Source organism: Vigna radiata, unplaced genomic scaffold (genome assembly GCF_000741045.1).
Source record: "Vigna radiata var. radiata cultivar VC1973A unplaced genomic scaffold, Vradiata_ver6 scaffold_246, whole genome shotgun sequence".
NCBI lineage: Eukaryota > Viridiplantae > Streptophyta > Magnoliopsida > Fabales > Fabaceae > Vigna > Vigna radiata.
The window spans coordinates 459,505-477,838 of record NW_014541805.1 but is presented as its reverse complement, the minus strand read 5'-3'; the positions used below and the strand labels follow the sequence as shown (position 1 = coordinate 477,838).

Genomic DNA, 18,334 nt, shown 5'->3' with positions numbered 1-18,334 from the left:
TCTATATGTCTGACAGGTAGGTGAATAACCATTAATTTCCGTCATATAGATGTCGGGACCCCTCCGAAGTGAGTCTATATGTATGAAAGAAATGACTTTTCACCTACTTGTTAGACATATAGACGTAAGATGGAAGAGCCCTGACGTCTACAATACTATAAACGAGGCACCTGCTAACGGACGCCGATATGACCAATTTATTTAGGAAAATGCCACTGTAATATATGTTGTGTTTATCCTTAACTGACGTATAAGGAGTGATGTTAAACCGTGTTTTTGCACTATTAAGTCTAAAATAATTTTAAAAAATATGTGTGATCTATTTCATAAGAGTCCATCATTTAGATAATAGAAGTAAACGGTAAAATTTAATTGCCAGCAACAAAAGGCAGCAACAAATTGTAAAAATGTTAGTGAGGATTAAAATAAGAGAAAAAAAAATCAGGTGTAAATTCAGGCCCACCTGTCACTTAAGAAATAAATATACTTCACTTAACACTGCTCATAAATGACAAAAATTAAATTATACATACAAAATTCATTAATGACAAAAAAAAAAGAAAAACTATATTTAAAATTTAATATATATTTTTATATTATAAAATATAATTAAATGAAAAAAATTATTTATTATTTGTATTAAAAAAATATGTTGATTAATATATACAATATATATGATCAATCAATTAAAATGTGGGATTTTGATTTATATCACTAAAAAAAATTAAATAAGGATCAGATTTATGAATTTGTGTTATTGAGGTTGTTTGATACATATTGTCGTGGTTTTCTTATTTGAATCTATCACCAATTCGTGTATATTTGACACATACCCAATTTTAATTTAAGATTTTTTTAAGTGAAATAAATTTGTGGTGCTGTTCATATCAATGGCGTTATCTAAAGTATTTATTTAGCACCAGATTTTATTTCAAAGAACGAAAAGGTTAAAAAGAATTACTAAAGATAAAAATAAAATTCAATAATTTATCTGATAAAAAAATATTTAAATTTATATATGCCTTTCTCTTTTTATATTAATTGCATTATATATTATTGCATTGAAACATGTTCTATTAGATGAAAAATACATCAATCTGATAAAATTGGAATATGTAATAATAGTATTATCCTTAATTTATACATGGTTAGAGGAAACTATTTACTACTCAACCATATTCTCTTATAAAGTATATGTTTGAACGAATTAATTCTAATTTAATTTTGACTTTTTTTATTATTTAACTTAGTAATATAAAATTTGGTTAATATTATTCACAGTGAACTAATTGTTTTTGTTACAAAAATAAATGGTAATAAAAATAATAATACAATGCTATATGATATGACTAGAATAAAATAATAACAAAATTCTGTTGTCACATCACAGTTATGTTTTTATAGAAATTGTACTAATGGTGGATCACAATATTACTAAATTATAAATGGTATAAATGAAATTATTATTTAGATGGAGAGAGAGGGAAGAAAAAGAATTTGTGTTGACTAATTTATATTATAATAGGTTATTTAGAATATATGAAAATATTATTTTATTTATTTGAGAAGATATATATATACAATCTGTAAATGGAAGATTCGGGATATAAATATTGACTTTTACATTTTTTTGGTTAAAGTAAAGAAAATAACAAATTAAATTTAGTTTTATTTGATGAAGAACGCTGAAGGTATATTATATATAATGTTTGGATCTGCTTGAGAAGATACAGAAGTAAGTGGAAAAAAAAATGGAAGATTTGTATAAAAATATAATTTACTTTTAGGTTGTCTGTTGAACAATAGTGACTTTTTTTTTTTTTTTTTTCTGGGAAGTTGAGATATTTAGTTTTCATGCATTAATTTTCATTTATATAGTATACAATACCCAACTGATAATTGTATCCAGTAGTATTCAGTAAATTACACATAAGTTAAAAATAAATAACGAACCCAACTGGGAAAAATAACCTTTAACTATAACCATTGCTTAAAGGGAAAATACATTCCGAAGCAGCAATGCAACTTTGATATCAGATTAAAAAATAGCAACAGAAAGCGATTGAGGGAAAAAAAGTCAGAATTATTTCTTTTTTGCAATACTGAGTCATGCACAGAAAGAGAAAATGAAAAGCGAGACAATGGTATAATTAATTTTGAGATGATAAAAGTGATGTTAGAACTTGCGAAGATGAAGTTGACCGGTCTGAATTCTTCAGTTGAGTGCATATAAATATCTAACTACAAAATCAAGTGAACAATATATTCTTCATAAAAGCTGGAAGGCATAGTGAAGACCCACTGTGCATTTATTTTCATGTACATGTCAAACGATTCAGTATGCATTACTTTTTAATAACAGAAATACTTAGTTAACAAGTTTCAAATTGGACCACATTACACATATATTTGCATAGTGGCTGTATATATATTTGCAGCAGTTCTTCACTTCATGACTTGGAATCCCTTACCACATGTCATATCATACCTAAACTAAAATCATAACATGAATGTGATTAAAACAAAAATAATAACTTTTGTGGGTGTATAGTTACTACCTAACTCACAAGCTTGCGTATTATAAATCTGATGCTACTGAGCTTAGCACCAGTCCAGATGATGATAACGATGATGGGTATAAAATCATACCTTATCACATGCCATCATACCTAAACTAAAATCATAACATGGATGTGATTAAAATAAAAATAACAACTTTTATGGGTGTATATTAATGGGTGCGGATCGCACCTGGGTTCTATTTTAAGAGAGCTTAAAACAAGAGTGCAGGGTTCTCATGTTTCTATTTAAATTAGTTTTATGAATTAAAAGTTTATTTAAAGAAAATATATTTTCACACACTATTACACTCATTTTACATAAATTTTTTTTTCATTCCATTATTATAAAAATCATAAAATCATCTCATATGAGTATAAATGTGTCGGTCGGTCTATCATTGTCAGTGTATTTAATATTTTAACGAATAAAGTTTTCTACATTGAACCTAATTTATTTTACTAAATTTTCTTATTACCCTTGTGATCAAAACGCAATATAAATTTCCTTTCTCTTTTCATGTTTCAGAGTAGAGTGAAAAGCTTAAGAGAAGAACCATGTTTCGTATAATTATTTTATCCAAAAAAATGTAAATTTTTGTTTAACAGAATTTAATTTCAAATACAAAACCAAATCTTTTATGTTTTTTTTTATCTCAAATTCATCAAAAAGTAATTCTTCACATGAGATATCTTTTTCACTGAAACTGCAAATGAAAAGTGAAAATTATAGCCTCCAGATGCATTTGAAGATGTAACGGTGATGCATAGTTTTGTTGAAGAAAAGTTGTAATATCTGTTTTTCTTGAATGGTTGCTAAATTAGCTGACCGTTTGGATGATGAGCTTAGTAAACTAACTCTAATTGATTTAAATTAAAGCAGAAGAAGAAGTACACAACATTACTTCACATGTAGAATGTACAGATTATCGGGGAAGTTCGTCCCCTTCTAATTTCTTCTTTTTCTTTCATTTTTATGGCGATGATGATGAACGCTAAAAATGATAGCAGAATTTTACATAATTTTTATGAGATGGACAATTCAAACATTGTGGAAGTGCCTTCGGTAGCTTACCATCTTTGAAGATCTTGAGAAAGGCTCATCGTATGAATGTTAATGTCATTATTTTCTTCTTGGTGGCTGGTAGGCTTCCATTCCTTTACTAGAGGAACCCAGACATTGACTGCATGACTCATATCAAAAGCAGTGCAATGACGTGCCAGTTCAGCCACTTGATATATGTTTTTCATGGTTTCCTCGTTAGGATCGAGGGTTTGATCAACAGCCTTCTTGTTAATCAGCACCCTACGAAACCAAGAAACCAGGTGAGACCTTTCTTCAGGCACAGTATTGTCCAATGCCTTTCTACCTTCTTCTTCTTCTGTCGTGACGCCCTTCCACTAACAGAAGCTGGTCCCCGACCACCAGGACAGCGTGGGACTCAAGGCTTTGGCGAGCTTGGACATGAACGCGGCATCGTGGGCAATTGCAATGGCGGTGGAAAAGAGAGAGTGAAAAAGAAAAGAAAGAGCTGACAGACTGGAGGTGGCCATTTAAATTTGGGAGAAGGGGGAAGACTAATGGTTTGATGCGTTTGGTTGCTTTTGAACTCGGCATCCTCGGCAATGGCTTTCTCGTGCATGGCTATGGTTCAGTGCACAAACTCAAAACAATGTTTCTCTCCCTCTCTGAACATCTGTCAATACAAAACTCTCAATTTCACACAACTCTCTCACGATGGTTTTCTTCCTTTCTTCTCTCTACACCTCTGCCTTCATTTTATAATGAATGAATGAATAAAAGAAGAGAAGATGATGAAGTTTACAGCTAGGCATGCCTCACTCCACCAAAACATGACAGCTGTGTCTGCGTGTGAGAATAAACCACTCGTGCAACCATTAATATATGAATCCAGATGTGAAAGACCAACTAACTATTGGCCACATTGGAGTATTTACTCCCTTATCAACCAACCACATTTCATACCTTCTCTATTCATGCATTATGAGATTAACTCTCACATTAAACTACACCCATACTTAGTAAATATATAATTTTTTACCTTCTAATTACTTTATATAAAATTAAGTTAAATTTAAAATTCCTCAAAACTTAAATCTACCTTCATTACATTACATTACATGCTAATAACAGTTGATCGTCATTACATTACATTACATGCTAATAACAGTTGATCGAACTGTCAACGTTTCTAACAGATTCTCTCAAAATTCAAAAGACATTGTCACAATTAATCGTTAGTTTAATATTTCTACATTTGACCTGAAGTAAGAAAAGTTTAGCCATTTTTGCTTCTGGGCATTAATAATCATTCCTTTTTATCTTAAATTACTCATCAGTGTACAAGACGTGAAGAAGTGCATGATGAAGGGTGTGATGTAACTTATGAATATGAATGTTGGAGTACGTTGAGGTGATGAACAACGAAGTGAACAATGCCAAATTCAAGATAAAAACATGATGGGGACCCACCAGTCTACCACTCTGCACTGCCATTGTGCATGGGCCAAACAACCTGATGAACGTGGTTGATCACAGTGTATTGTGAAAGTGATTGAGAGATTGGTGTTGGAAGAAAGATGGAAAAAAAAAAAAGAGAGAGAGTTGAAAGTTGAATCCAGCATGGGCAAAGCAGCATAGAGATGTGAGATGCTTTTCCATTTAAAGGTGAACAACATCTGCATCAATAATAATAACACCTACATAGCATTCCAAATTTGGCATTGCCATTTAAAGATGTCACATTTATGTTGCAGAGTCTAAGATGAAGCAGCTATGTTGATTTAAGTGTTTGTATTCTTAAAAGTGCTTTTACACAAAAATAACATGAAATAAACTGAAGAAAATCTGACAACTAACACGTTCGTTAAAGCAATTATTAAAACAGTGGTGGATGCAGTATTATGATGTTCTGAATATCCCTCTCCCTATTTAATTCTGTTTAATTCTGTTTATATTTCTATTAAATAATAATTAGTTATGATACTGAGTTCTCAGTCACACTTCTATTAATTCGGGATATTTTTCAATATGATTGATTGCAAATTGAGAACATTTAACATTTTTAGGGAAAAAATATTGAAGGAGCAGTTTAGTATGCACTGCTAGCGAACATGTACATTTACTCCGTATAGTTTTTCAATTCATTTCTTTTATATCCTTTTATTTTATTTGATTTTTTTCTTTGATCTCTTCATCTGCGTCTATAGATAAACAGTAGATTTTACATAAAAGGGACAGGATGTGTTGTGTCTACCAATGAAGGTTGAAACTAGCAGCCTGCATAAGCGGGTGTGCAAAGTAAGCTCCTAAGGTAAGTGCAGTAATTGTCAAGTATGGCAGTCGAAGAAACTCCTTGTAGAAATCTTGAGGTAACTTTTGTCTGCCATCAAGAATTGCTGCAAAAGGGACAACACTTGTTCGACTCTTAACTAATTCAAAATCCTCCCCAAATTTTATAGCCAGTCGTCTGTCTCCATTCCAGACACCAAACAGATGGTGTGCAATTAAGCCAAATGAGGCTGCAACGGCCACAGAATTTCCAATCCAAATCGTATGAGCAAGACACCAGATAACCTGCCCAACCATCTGAAGAGCAAACGTCAAGTGCAAGAAATGTATCTGAAGTAAAAGTAAATGGGGCAAGGGTTTACATTGCGCAAGACAGAATTAAGAGGGTGTTTTCAGAAGATTTTAGTGAGGTGTTGCCACTCCAACTATATTAGATTATGCAGCAAGAGAAAAAAGAAAAGAAAAAGAAAAGAGACGCATTACCAAAGAAAGAAGAAAGATTTGAATCAGAAAAAGTTTATTCATTGGCTCAAATTATGAAAACAACAAAAATCATGAACTTCACAGAATTTATCAGTGTCAACGGTATTAGATGGATACCTGTGGATGCCTGGTTATTCTTATGATCCCAGTTTCCCATAGATGTAGTTTAGGCTTGTCAACAGCTGCTACCTCTAAAAGATTGAAAGTTGAAGGGTATAGGAAAAAGAAAGAAATGAAATTTGAAATCCACAGAAGTTGATGAAGCCCAGGAGCATCCTGGACCTGCCAGAGTTGAAGTCCATCATATCTGTGATTAATAAAATACACCTGTATCATGACAGAAAATAAGCAAAGTAATTTAGTTTGAATCAACTTCAAGCTTTCTCTTATTACAAAAATATGCTATAAATCTAAATTAAATAAAAAGAGATGGACATCAGTTATTAGGGGATACAGAGCAGTAACTCACAACAGTACTGACAGCCAAGGGTAACGATAACCCTGCAAAGAGTACACGGAAAGGTCTTTCTCCAATGAGTTTCTCGCCAGTGTTCCTGAAGCTAGCCAAGCCACTGTGGACACCAGCAAAGATGAGAATCAGCATTAGCATTACCACCTGCAGAATACCATGAAAAGAGTTAGTAAACAACCAAGCACTACTGCAACCTTCAAATGTGTTATTTAAATGAAACAGATACTATTACATCTTTGAAGTGAGTTAATTGAATGATACAGACAACTAGACAATCCGTACAACTAAAAGAAAAACAAAGATCTGCTTATGAATTGTGTTAAGAGGGTGTGTGGCTACAAAATAAGCACCTTCGTAATGATCTCAAGCCATTATGTAAAAAACTGGACTTAGCTCTTTACGTTATACATGGTCGTAGTTCCACCCACCTTTTGTAGGCTCCTAGAGAAAAGGTTGATGGTACTATGTTGTTTCCCTTTGGCCATGATTAGTCCAGTGATACTGTCAAGTTTGTATTGCAAACTATTTTCACATGTAGAATGTACAAATTTTCGGGGAAGTTCATCGCCTCCAACTGACACACTTTACTTTTACTTCTTTTTTCCCAGGCAAGTTGGCGTACTTTTCAACAAACACCTTTCCACTTTTTCTTAAGGATAAACAAAAATTACCAGTGGGTGAAGAGTAAGAGCCAGACTGTATAAACTTAACAAACACTTATAGGAGAACAAAATAAAATGAATTAAATTTCTGCCACAAGTTAAAATCAATATACCTAGACTTGGGAACAAGGTCAAAGAAGGAACTTCAGAAAAAACTTGAGTAGCACAACTTAATTATAAATTATAGGGAATTTTGATTCGTTTTCATCCTTGATTCATTTGACTTTCTTCTCCTCACAGTGCTCGTTAAGGAGTTTTATTCAAACTGGCTCAACGACAAGGGGAAAGGTCTTCCAAATTCAATCCAATTCCACGACAAGCTATTCATTTGAGCCGTGTGTGCACTCCACTCTCAACAATTCAAAGAAAAAAAAAACATGGACCTTGTTCAGACCCCTTTGAGTGCGGAAAGAGGCGGTCATATACATTAACATCACTTTTACAATTGAAAATGAAAAGTCAACCCACCCTTCCTTTTCATTGATTCTAAACACATCCATTCGCGCAAACATACCCAAATTTCAAAGAAAACAAGAAATTATCCGTTTTTATTTCTAAACACACTAGGGACTGGTAAGTAAGCTACCTCGGTTGTAGGAACAGAACACGGAATACAAAATAGTGGAAATTGTTGGAAAAAATTAAACGACCGTAACCTCATGAGAATCGGAAAGCGTTGAAACGGCGTCAATGAAAGCTTTGCCGTAGCCAGTTGAATTGTCAATCCATGCGACGTTGAGAACATAGAGAACCACTCCCAGAATGGCCGAGAAATAAATCCACGAAGATATTTTCTGTTCGCCCAATTGAAACACGGCAGAGTCCTCCCCAACGAGCCCTAACTCCGTCTCGTTCTCGCTCTCGCTCTGTTTGATTGAAGTACGGAGAACGAAGTGGCGACCATAAATCGGCGATTTTGAATGGGAAAGAAGCAAATTGGAAAAGCATTGAGAGTTAAAATTTAGGTTTGTTTTGGGGATTGAATTGGAAGAAGAGAGAGGAAAAAAGGATGGACGACGCTGGGCATACTTGGAAAACAGAGAGACTGAAGTAGCCACCACAACAGAGTTTGCCATCTTACTTCTCTTCTTTTCCCCTCTGTTTTCGGAACACTACTTCGATTTCACTCACAAAGATAAATAAGCAAACAAATATAATTCATACTCAATTTAACTATTTCCACTGTCAAATTTAAAAATGTCATATTTATACAATATTAGGTTCAATTATTATTGATATCGACTTAATATCTTAATATGTAAAACAAACAGTATCTCAATAATAATTTATCTTAATGAAAAAATTAAAACCGAATAATATTAAGTTGATAAACTTGTTAAATGTTCATGCTATCATAACTTCTTTTTCTTAATTAATAATTTACTTTAAGATCTTTAATTCTAGTGAATAAAAAACTTAACATAGTACCTTATATTAAATGAATATTAACACAGTCTCAAAATCTGATTAATCTCTTGTTTTGAAATTATTTTAATTTTGACATAAGATATACCTCTCTATTTTGATATATGATATTTTTTGAGTCGCTGTAATTAAAGGGTGTTGTTACAGAGAGTGAGAAGATGTAGGTAATATTCAGGCTCAAAGTTTATAAAATTCCTCGTATCAGAGCGACAGCAATGATTCTAGCAGGAGTATATAATTGCGAGTTATTGACAACTTACCTCGGACAAAATAAATGTAAATGATTGAATGATAAAAATGGATCAAGTTTCTATGAAATCTGATCTCCACCATCAGCGGTTTTTATCTCAACTGCTTTTGGTGACTACTATAACATTCCCGGGCCCACATCGGCATGTGTCCCTTTAAATCATTCTGTCATTCATTCATTATATAAGTGTAAGGACAATGCTCATACATTTCAAATTCACAATCCGTTACTCTCAATTCTGTTGCCCATTCCCTAGTTTAGCAACAAAAAGGGTTTGCTTTCGGTGTCTCTTACCTTGAAAATGTCTGCTGCTGTGTCTTCCACAACTTCTCGTTTTGTGGAAGAGCTCAAAAACAAACCAAACGACAACGACAACAGCAACAACGTTGTTGGTGGCGAACCAGAGCAGCCCCCGTACGGTGATAGTGCCAACTCTGATGTTGCAGAAGAGACTGAGCCAGAGGAAGATGATGATGATTCCAAGTTGGAATCTGACAGAGAACTGGATATTGGTCCCCAAATCACCCTCAAGGAACAGCTTGAGAAAGATAAAGTGAGAGCGTCTTTTCCCTTTTGTTTTTGAATGTTTCTTCACACCCTTTGGTTTTGCAGCTGTCTTTTTGATGAAAGATTTTTCTTTTGTGTTCAAAGGATGACGAGAGTTTGAGAAAATGGAAGGAGCAACTTCTGGGCAGTGTTGATATGTCTTTCGTTGGAGGTGGTGCTTCGTTTTTCTCTTTAACTCTTTCAAATTCTTCTTTACCAATTCCATCTTTATTATTTCACCAAGATAACCCTTACAGTGATTAATGTTTGGTTGGAATGCAGCAACTAAAGACCCTGATGTGAAGATTTTGAGCCTCACTATTACAAGCCCAGACAGGCCTGATCTAGTCCTGCCAATTCCATTTACAAATGATCCTAAGAAAAGCCTCTTCATCCTTAAGGAAGGAAGCAAGTGCGCCATGAAATTCACCTTCTCTGTCTCCAACAACATCGTTTCTGGTCTCAAATACACGAATGTTATTTGGAAAACTGGCGTTAGAGGTCTGAGACAGTATTCCTGGTGTTTAACTTATTTTCTTTGGGTGGAATTGAATAATGTTTGACAGTATTTTTCATCTCTTGTAACAGTGGCCAGCAGAAAAAAGATGTTGGGAACTTTTAGTCCCCAGAAGGAACCATATACGTATTCATTGGAAGAAGAAAGCACCCCTTGTGGCATGTTCGTCAGGGGAACCTATGCAGCAAGAACCAAGGTAACACATTCGATCAAACTTAAAAGGTTGAATACTACTGTATAACAAATAGTATGAACTCACTAAATTTTCTTGTTTCAGTTTGTAGATGACGATCAAAAATGCTACTTGGACGTTAATTACTACTTCGAAATTCAGAAGAATTGGACAAAACCTGAATGAGATTTGACCTTGAGCAACTTGGAAAATTATCTTTCCTTTGGCCTTTTGTGTGTCTCTTTGGAACATATTGGAACCCAACTTGTTTTAGTTGTTAATCAAATTCAGTTAGCACGAATGTAAACGTGCGTGCCGTATGCTTGTGTTACCATTTCAATCCTTTTCCTTTTTCTAATGCCAAGATGTGACAAATAAAATCACTCTTAATTTTTACTGTGAAAGTTGCACTCATTGACTTAAGATTCCCCGTAGAGTAGTTAATTGATTGGAATGTGAATGAAGGTTGAAGCGATAAAAGAAAATTGAATTACTATCTCTTGGAAATCTACATGATAAGACGATTTATAAATGATTGCAAATTTCTCTTTATAAGTCTGTTCCAAGTCTTTTTTATAAAGTTGAATTAAGCTTAAAAATTATATTTTTGAAGAGTACTCTCAACTACCTGAGTATTCTCAACTACTGCTGCATGTGCTTTCTTATGCAAATGGCCTAAAGGTTCGTAAGTTCTATTGGGGCCAAAAGCTTTTCTCATCATATGAATGCCCACATACATGCCTCAAGCACTTTACTAAAAAATGAAAAATAAAGGAAAAGGCAGAACTACTGATGAAACTAAAAATGGGCCCCTAACCCGCCGATGATGATGGACCAAAATTTGAATGCGTGAACACTTTCCTTTATACCATTTTGTGAGTGATTGGAGATTGAACTAATTTTATGATCTCATACCAATTATGATTTATGTAATCAATAATTGCTTATAGCATAGGCTTTGCTAACTTACTGTTAGTTTGTTGTGTTGGCTGATTTGTTCTTTCAATTGTCATAAAATATCCTACTTCTGTTTGTCTTGAATCTAATCGATGCCAACTCATTTTGAATCAGTGCGTAATGATGGTGGTTACGAGTTAAAGAAATTCAGAATGCTATATTGCTAGCTATGATTGCACACATGGGGTGGGTCACATGAAACCATTTCCTTGCAGTTTTAACATGTTCTCACACTTCTCATTACTATGCTCACTAAATTCCTCAGTATCATGCTTTTCCAGAAAAATTAATGTATCAAATCATACAAGTGTTGGATAGGATGTATCTGTATTATAATTACAAGAACATTCTATTATGACGTTGATTACAGTTAAATGCATAATTTGACCATTATTAACCGTAAGTGTAAGGCTAGCTATCTTATATTTTCTGACAAATCATGAACACTTTTAACTGTAACAAAAGAAAGCTGTAAAATTATATGCATACATTCAGAAGTAAGTAATTCAAAAGCATCTTCATTATATTTTTGTTTCTTTGAAAAAGCAACAAGAATGTAGATAGCTTTTAGCTTAATTTAAAATGCATACAATGTTATTATACCAACACTTTTAAGGAGCTTTTTCCAAAATATGCAGTTGCTACTCTGTGGTGTGCAGTGTGCTATCATTACATGCATGCCCTGTAGTTGATGATTCCTTCGGCAGAAAAGAATTATGTGGAACTGGAATGGTGTTAATTCACTGATAATCTTTTTGTGATTGTTGTGATAATGTGATGTCGGGTATGGAATAATTTGAGCAAAGGTAAAGGACATTATTTAACCTTACTTTCGTTCAAAGTAAAGTTGCTTAGTAATTACTGACATTAATCATTTCATGAATCACAAGCACAAGCCATGCAGGAATGACACTTTAATAGTTTTCAACATTACTTAAATAACAAGTTAAAACACTGGTTTAGGGTCCAGGCATACTTTTCATATTAAGGAATAAAAAGTATTCAGTTACTGAAAACAATGAACATGTATACTAAACGTTATTCAAATTAATAATGATAACCAAATACTAAACAATTGAATTGAATTGAATTAGTTTTGTTTTCCATTTTAAATAAATGAAGCAGGTTGACTCACCGATAGTCTATAAAGTGAGTAGAATCGATTGTTTTATGGTTAGTAAAAAAAGTTACACAATCAACTTTTCTTTGGAATAATCTGTAAGGAATTGTGATGAGTGGAGTTAATTGAATTTGACCGCCCTAAAAAAAAGCCGAAAAATGCATAAGAAAAACTTCTTTTTAACAACATTTTTTTTAACAATTTTTTGACAACACATACGTGATAGCTTGTGATTGGTCCGTTTTAAATATTTTTTAAACATAAATTCAAATAGACCAATAAAATGATGATACGTGTCCTGTTGTAAAAAAAGTTGTCAAAAAGTGTTTGTCAAAATATCATTGTCCAATGCATAAAACTATGTAGTTTGGATGAGATTTTTCTCAATCGTTCAACATCATTTATCGCCTTTTTGTTTCCATAACATAATGACTAAATAAGTGCTTGAATTTTCAAGAAGCGAAAATCGTGTTTGAGTTTGACTACAAAGCAAACCAAAGGTCATAGGAAGTTGGTTTGACATACATTGCACGGCGCAACCCAACAACATAATGAAGTCAATTATGGGTTCGTTCTAGTTGACCTAAGAAAATTAAAATGAAAGTTTTCTTCCGTATATTCGTGCACGATCGATTTGGTTTTGTCCACGTAAAACTCGAACAGAACCACCATTTCATGTTGCAATAAATTGGACCATGAAATTCTATGATGGGCCATCATCATGATATGCCTGGATTCATTTGCAACGAGTTGGAGTAGTTGGGGTTCCCTTACTTTTGTTTTTTTCCTTCAAATTTTTCACAAGTTGGTAGAACGTCGATTAAATTGTAAATTAAGACCCCAAACCAAGCCAATGCATATAGCCACATTTTAATTTTGTATTGGCCAAAGTTAAACACCTCTCATTTTTGTATACTGCACTGTACAAAGTGATTAGAAAGCATATGCCTATGTACATGTGAGCTATATAAGTTCACAAAAAAATTAAGCAACAAATGAATCTACCAATGTTTCTCTACTCTCTACGCATCCATAAAAGAGAACTAACTTGGAAAGAATAACTAGTAGTCTAACAGTGCAAACTTGACCTGCAATCCAATCTTACCACCCTCAGTCACAAGCTTAGCAGCTGTTACCAACCAATGTCCAGGAGCATCATGTGGACCCCTCAGAACCTCGCTTGTATCCACGTATTTAAGCAGTTTTCCAGAACGAACAGGCACAGGTGGACCATCTGGATAAACACCAGAGTCAAGTAAAGTGGGAGCCTGCTTCTGAGGATAAGTAGTCACACTTTGTTGTGTGAATGAAAATGTCGTGCTTAAATTTGTGAGGAAAGATGATTTTCTTGAAGCCTCAGGTGCACCACCCCAGTCTGACTTCCTGATACTGCAATTGGCTATGTGGGTATATTGGAGGCGCAAGTGAAGCACATTTTTTGGCCAATTCCCTTTGCTAATGAGCTGTGCACCGGTTACAATGTAAACACCCCCACCCCCACCTGATTCTTGCAACCAGTTAGGGTCGTGTTTAACCACTGCAGTGCACACGTTTGCAAATCCCTTCCACCTTATTGGTTCCAGAAAGGTGTCACAGTATTCATTTTCATCAGATCCTCGCCACAAAGATGCGCCTGAAGAGTGGATCATTGTCTTTGGGAGGCTTGAAAGATGGTGTACATGTATTGCAAGTCTATTACATTTTCTTCCTTCCAAGTACAGACGGAGGCCTACCACAGGCTTTTCTTCACTCACTACCTGACATTGTTTCGCATAGAATAAAATGTCATGATTAACAAACAATCAATGCACACATAATTGATGTCAATTATAAGCACAACTTTGCTCAAATAGGAGGAAGGGTTAGGCTAAGAGAAGCACCTGTGTAGAACTGACATGAAGCTTGGGAGACATGAAACCAAATTGCAGGGAAGGGGAAGTACTCTTTTTCCTTTGATGCCTCAGAGGTAGCTCATAAAACATGGGTGCCCATTGCCTTGGAATTTGAAACTCCAAAAAGCATTGTAAATCTTCGGGAAGGGGCTTGTCTGTAAAGCACAAATGAATCAATAAGTGTTGTGTTCCTTAAAGGTAAGAAAATCCTAGATGACTGTGTGCAAGAAATTATGGCTTTGAAACACATGTACTTTAGTAAAGGGTGCCAAGGATAATGTTAAGTCCAAAATAGTTAAATTGTGTTAGTGGTTATCTTCCTAACGGTTAATCATTGAAACAGTATAAAGTGGATACGTATAAAAGTAGTACATCATAGAATTATTAGTCAATCTGAGAAGAACGTACAGCGTAAATACAAATTGATTGCATGAGTAAGATAGCCACTTCCAGGAATTCCTGTGAGAAGTGAGGAAATAGGCACAAACTTGAAGAGGATAGCTTCAGGACTAGAAGCCACTGTCTGGAGCCAATTTGAGTGACCATGCTTGAACACATCTCCTCCTCTTTTTGAACAGATGATAGTGAGGCCCTATTCCAACATAAAAAATTAAGACATTAACAACTTCCAAAATTTTAATTCTTATTCATTTTAAATTTCAAATGGCAAATATTTCTCTTTTTGTGACTTACATCCTTGCTTGAAGTTTCTGAAATGCTGGTGAACTGCGTTGTGTTTGATTGCATCACTTGATTGAAGACCTCAGGAACCTAATGAATAAGAGAGACTGCATCAACAGATAAGTAACAAATTTGTCAAAACTATAGAAAATAATGTGCTATATATCATTACTTTGTGTTTGGCTTCTGCAGAGGTGTTTGTCTGTTGTTGAGAAGGGCTTCTTAAATCTTGAAATAAAAAATCTCCTAGATTCTCTAAATTTCTTCTCAGATCACCAGATGAAACCTTTGAAGAATGCTTTTGTTTGACACATATTACATCTTGACCTCCAACAGCCATACCTGTTATTATGTGTGTTCCATATGTTTGAATGAACCTGCCTTAACAAAATTGATTAGTAACATTACTTAATAATCCAAAATCGTGCAAGATTCTTAAGCCAAATTGTGTGCCACTTAAGTTCAACGTGTTTCCCTGCCCCCTTTTACATAATACCATGAGACTTTTGTTTTATCTTTCTATGGTGAATTGTTGTTGTGGCTTTGTGCTTACCTGGTTAATGAAGCTGGGTCCCACTGAGCTGGAACAGACTTTTTCACTTCCTCTTGCAGTGTGAGGTGTGAAGCAGTAAGGTGCAGATAGAACAGGGAAATGAAATAACCATCAAAAGCAAGATACTTGACGTTATGAGCATCACGATACCAATCACCAGTCAGATCAAAAAGAGCATTAAAATAGCCAGAAGGAATTTTTCCCTGTATTGCCGACTTTTGATTTAGCAGCTCAGACATCTGCTAGTAAAAAAAGAGTCATGTAACAATGCTTAAATTGCTTATCTACAAAAATTGTAACAAATTGAATCAATTAATTCAAAGTCATATCTTACAGACTCAAGCAAGTTTTTTTTTTCCTACTGTATGATAGTTGCGCCTATAAAAGGAAAATAAAAGAATTTTCACTTCTAACATACTTTAGTCCTATGTAGAACAAGTAAAAAGAAAGAAATAGTTTCATTCTTATTATTATAACTAAATAGGAGCCAAGTCATTCTCAAAATACCGGTCCTAAAATATCATTCTTACAAATATACGTATAAGTCAAACTGAACTATTATTTAAATGAGCTAAGTTTACAACTAAAAGTTATATATTAAGAGCTCATAAATATTATATATATATATATATATATATATATATATATATATATATATATATATATATATTCTGGATTGTTGAGTAGTCTACAAGGATATACTCTAGCAACTGGTCAATTTGTTCATTATTTTCTAATCTATTGAAGTAGTAAACATAAGTAACATTTTTAAAACTCCACAGAACATAAATAAACTAAACATGTTTGTGAAAAAGTCACATGTGCATCGTCACTGGCACAGTTTTTGAAACATGACACACATACGAATTCAACCGGATAAGTTTTGCAGAATTTCACAAATAGATTGAAATTCACGCAGTGTGCTAGAACATACCATTCAGGTAAGAAAAAAGTCCCAATCCATAAACTAAAATCATATGAGACATAAAAATTCAAATCTTGTTTGCATTTCAGAATTTGTAAACAGAACATTCAAAAGCTTTTTTTATTGTATTAAGAAGTTACGAGAGAGGGTGCATTAATCTCTATATATATGTTCATAGCATATTCTCATTAAGAAATCACTGCCATAGATAACTAGCATCAAGCCAATTTTCATTTATATTAACCTCTGCCACATCTCACAAACGATTTCTCCACTCAGCAATTTCACAAACAATTTCTCTACTCAGCAATTTCACAAACGATTTCTCTACTCAGCAATTTCATGTTCTTATACACCAGAAGAGACTTGTGAGGTAAACTCTCCTTCTAACAAAATACTAACTTCTAATTCATAAGAAAATCATGAAAATCTATTATATATTATGGATGGACACTATATACTTGAATTAAATTCAACAAATATAATCGAAAATGTGAACAAGAATTATGGAGAGAACCTGATTGAATTGAAGAACATCAGATGTGAAACGAAGGCGATCCCCCTTGTCACAGCGAATATCCTGGGAAACATCGGGAATGGTAGCAGCAGTACCAGGAACAGTAATGTCCCTCCTGTTCTCTTCATCAACAACCACCAATCTTCTACTTCCTTTTCCTTTGGCAAACTTCAATCGGAAATCACATGTGAAATCAAACCCTTTTCCCAGACACTCTATCGGATTTGGAAACACACTCTCCATGGCCATCAAACATGCACTCGTTAATTCTCAGCAAGATATCATATAATATTAAGAGTAAGGCTTATCATAGGCAGGTATAAGTACCTAATGAACCTTAATTAATGGGTCGTCCTTCCCTACGTGACTGCTATACGGTAGTGGCGGTTTGACCTTGGACCACTCTGCTTTCTCTCCTGCAACACATTAAAATAACAAACAAACTCAATTAATACTTCAAAACTAGCACATCTATTTCTAAAAAAGCACTATAATTCATGCGTTAATCTAACCATATAAGCTGTCCCAACAATACCAGAGATTGGCGAAATGCGTGTTGGTGTTCAACGGAAGGAAGCTTCGAGGAAGGAGAGAGAATAAATTAGGTTTGAACTTTGATAGAATGAGAGTACCCGCCACTACTATTATCAGAATCAAACAATCCTTCTATTTTTGCCAAACGATTAACCAATATAATTTTTTATTTATTAAACATAATCTTAATTAGTAAATTATTTTTTAATCATGGTCAAAGATTCATTATCTCTCCAAGTCTGACTTTAAAAAGTATCATTACAATAAGAAAGTGCGTTATTGATTTTTTTAATCAATGATACTGGATATATGCAGAATTAATTCATACTTCATTTATAATTTTTAGCATTTTCAAACAAAATAGAATTTGAATATTGTGTAGAACACTTTCAAAGATTTAGCATTTTCAAACAAAATAAAAGCATATTAACAATTGCCTTTGAATTTTAGTTTTATCAATAGTGTTTGAAAATAAAAACTGTGCAATTAAAAAAAAAAGGTTTATTAAATGCATTGACCAAGTAAAAGCAGATAATATTTAAATAGAATTATTAATCCATATAATATAAAAGTAAATATAAGTATTTTTGATTAAAAGTTAAAAAAGTCCTTGGTTTTGGTAATTAAAGAAAGAATTAATTGGAAAGTGAGAACGGAATAAAAGAAGAAGAAGAGTCAACTTTAACTTAGTCGTTGGTCTTGGGTCTTGAATCAGCCATGCTTTGAGCACGAGATCATCCTCCCTTCTTCCATTACG

At 33.7% G+C, this 18,334-nt stretch overlaps 3 protein-coding genes across 8 annotated transcripts; 1 reads left to right on the top strand and 2 right to left on the bottom strand.

Annotated features, from left to right (window-relative positions):
* Positions 1–5,658: 5,658 nt before the first annotated feature.
* On the bottom strand, positions 5,659–8,631 carry LOC106778251 (15-cis-zeta-carotene isomerase, chloroplastic). The gene is made up of 4 exons (XM_014666194.2): positions 8,145–8,631; positions 6,824–6,970; positions 6,472–6,681; positions 5,659–6,168 (listed from the first exon to the last, which is right to left on the bottom strand). Exons 1-4 carry the CDS (start codon positions 8,562–8,564, stop codon positions 5,833–5,835), a joined length of 1,113 nt encoding a protein of 370 aa, XP_014521680.1. The 5' UTR covers positions 8,565–8,631; the 3' UTR covers positions 5,659–5,832.
* A 727-nt stretch (positions 8,632–9,358) lies between these two features.
* On the top strand, positions 9,359–10,878 carry LOC106778277 (rho GDP-dissociation inhibitor 1). Its single transcript, XM_014666220.2, has 5 exons — positions 9,359–9,716; positions 9,815–9,881; positions 9,992–10,210; positions 10,298–10,422; positions 10,504–10,878. Exons 1-5 carry the CDS (start codon positions 9,465–9,467, stop codon positions 10,582–10,584), a joined length of 744 nt encoding a protein of 247 aa, XP_014521706.1. The 5' UTR covers positions 9,359–9,464; the 3' UTR covers positions 10,585–10,878.
* Positions 10,879–13,275: 2,397 nt separating this feature from the next.
* Positions 13,276–17,698, bottom strand: LOC106778294 (MACPF domain-containing protein At1g14780). 6 transcript variants are annotated; one of them, XM_022776137.1, is made up of 9 exons: positions 17,579–17,698; positions 17,371–17,459; positions 17,044–17,280; positions 15,602–15,840; positions 15,221–15,425; positions 15,061–15,138; positions 14,776–14,959; positions 14,356–14,522; positions 13,276–14,232 (listed from the first exon to the last, which is right to left on the bottom strand). In XM_022776137.1, exons 4-9 carry the CDS (start codon positions 15,838–15,840, stop codon positions 13,537–13,539), a joined length of 1,569 nt encoding a protein of 522 aa, XP_022631858.1. In that variant the 5' UTR covers positions 17,044–17,280; positions 17,371–17,459; positions 17,579–17,698; the 3' UTR covers positions 13,276–13,536. The 6 variants fall into 6 exon arrangements, with proteins under 6 accessions (XP_022631858.1, XP_022631860.1, XP_022631857.1 ...); XM_022776139.1 differs by having other exon boundaries at positions 17,044–17,211; XM_022776136.1 differs by having other exon boundaries at positions 17,556–17,696.
* Positions 17,699–18,334: the final 636 nt, after the last annotated feature.

What these genes read in the sequence shown, in the direction of transcription:
- LOC106778277 (XM_014666220.2), top strand. Translation starts at nt 9,465, where the DNA reads ATGTCTGCTGCTGTGTCTTCCACAACTTCTCGTTTTGTGGAAGAGCTC. An exon ending in TTGGAAAACTGGCGTTAGAG is followed by an intron (nt 10,211 to 10,297) that starts GTCTGAGACAGT and finishes CTCTTGTAACAG; the next exon opens with TGGCCAGCAGAAAAAAGATG. An exon ending in CCTATGCAGCAAGAACCAAG is followed by an intron (nt 10,423 to 10,503) that starts GTAACACATTCG and finishes TTCTTGTTTCAG; the next exon opens with TTTGTAGATGACGATCAAAA.
- LOC106778294 (XM_014666235.2), bottom strand. Translation starts at nt 17,292, where the DNA reads ATGGCCATGGAGAGTGTGTTTCCAAATCCGATAGAGTGTCTGGGAAAA. An exon ending in AATCAATTTGTATTTACGCT is followed by an intron (nt 14,523 to 14,775) that starts GTACGTTCTTCT and finishes TGTGCTTTACAG; the next exon opens with ACAAGCCCCTTCCCGAAGAT. An exon ending in TTCATGTCAGTTCTACACAG is followed by an intron (nt 14,233 to 14,355) that starts GTGCTTCTCTTA and finishes AAACAATGTCAG; the next exon opens with GTAGTGAGTGAAGAAAAGCC.
- LOC106778251 (XM_014666194.2), bottom strand. Translation starts at nt 8,564, where the DNA reads ATGGCAAACTCTGTTGTGGTGGCTACTTCAGTCTCTCTGTTTTCCAAG. An exon ending in CGCTTTCCGATTCTCATGAG is followed by an intron (nt 6,971 to 8,144) that starts GTTACGGTCGTT and finishes GGTATTCTGCAG; the next exon opens with GTGGTAATGCTAATGCTGAT. An exon ending in CCTTGGCTGTCAGTACTGTT is followed by an intron (nt 6,682 to 6,823) that starts GTGAGTTACTGC and finishes GTCATGATACAG; the next exon opens with GTGTATTTTATTAATCACAG.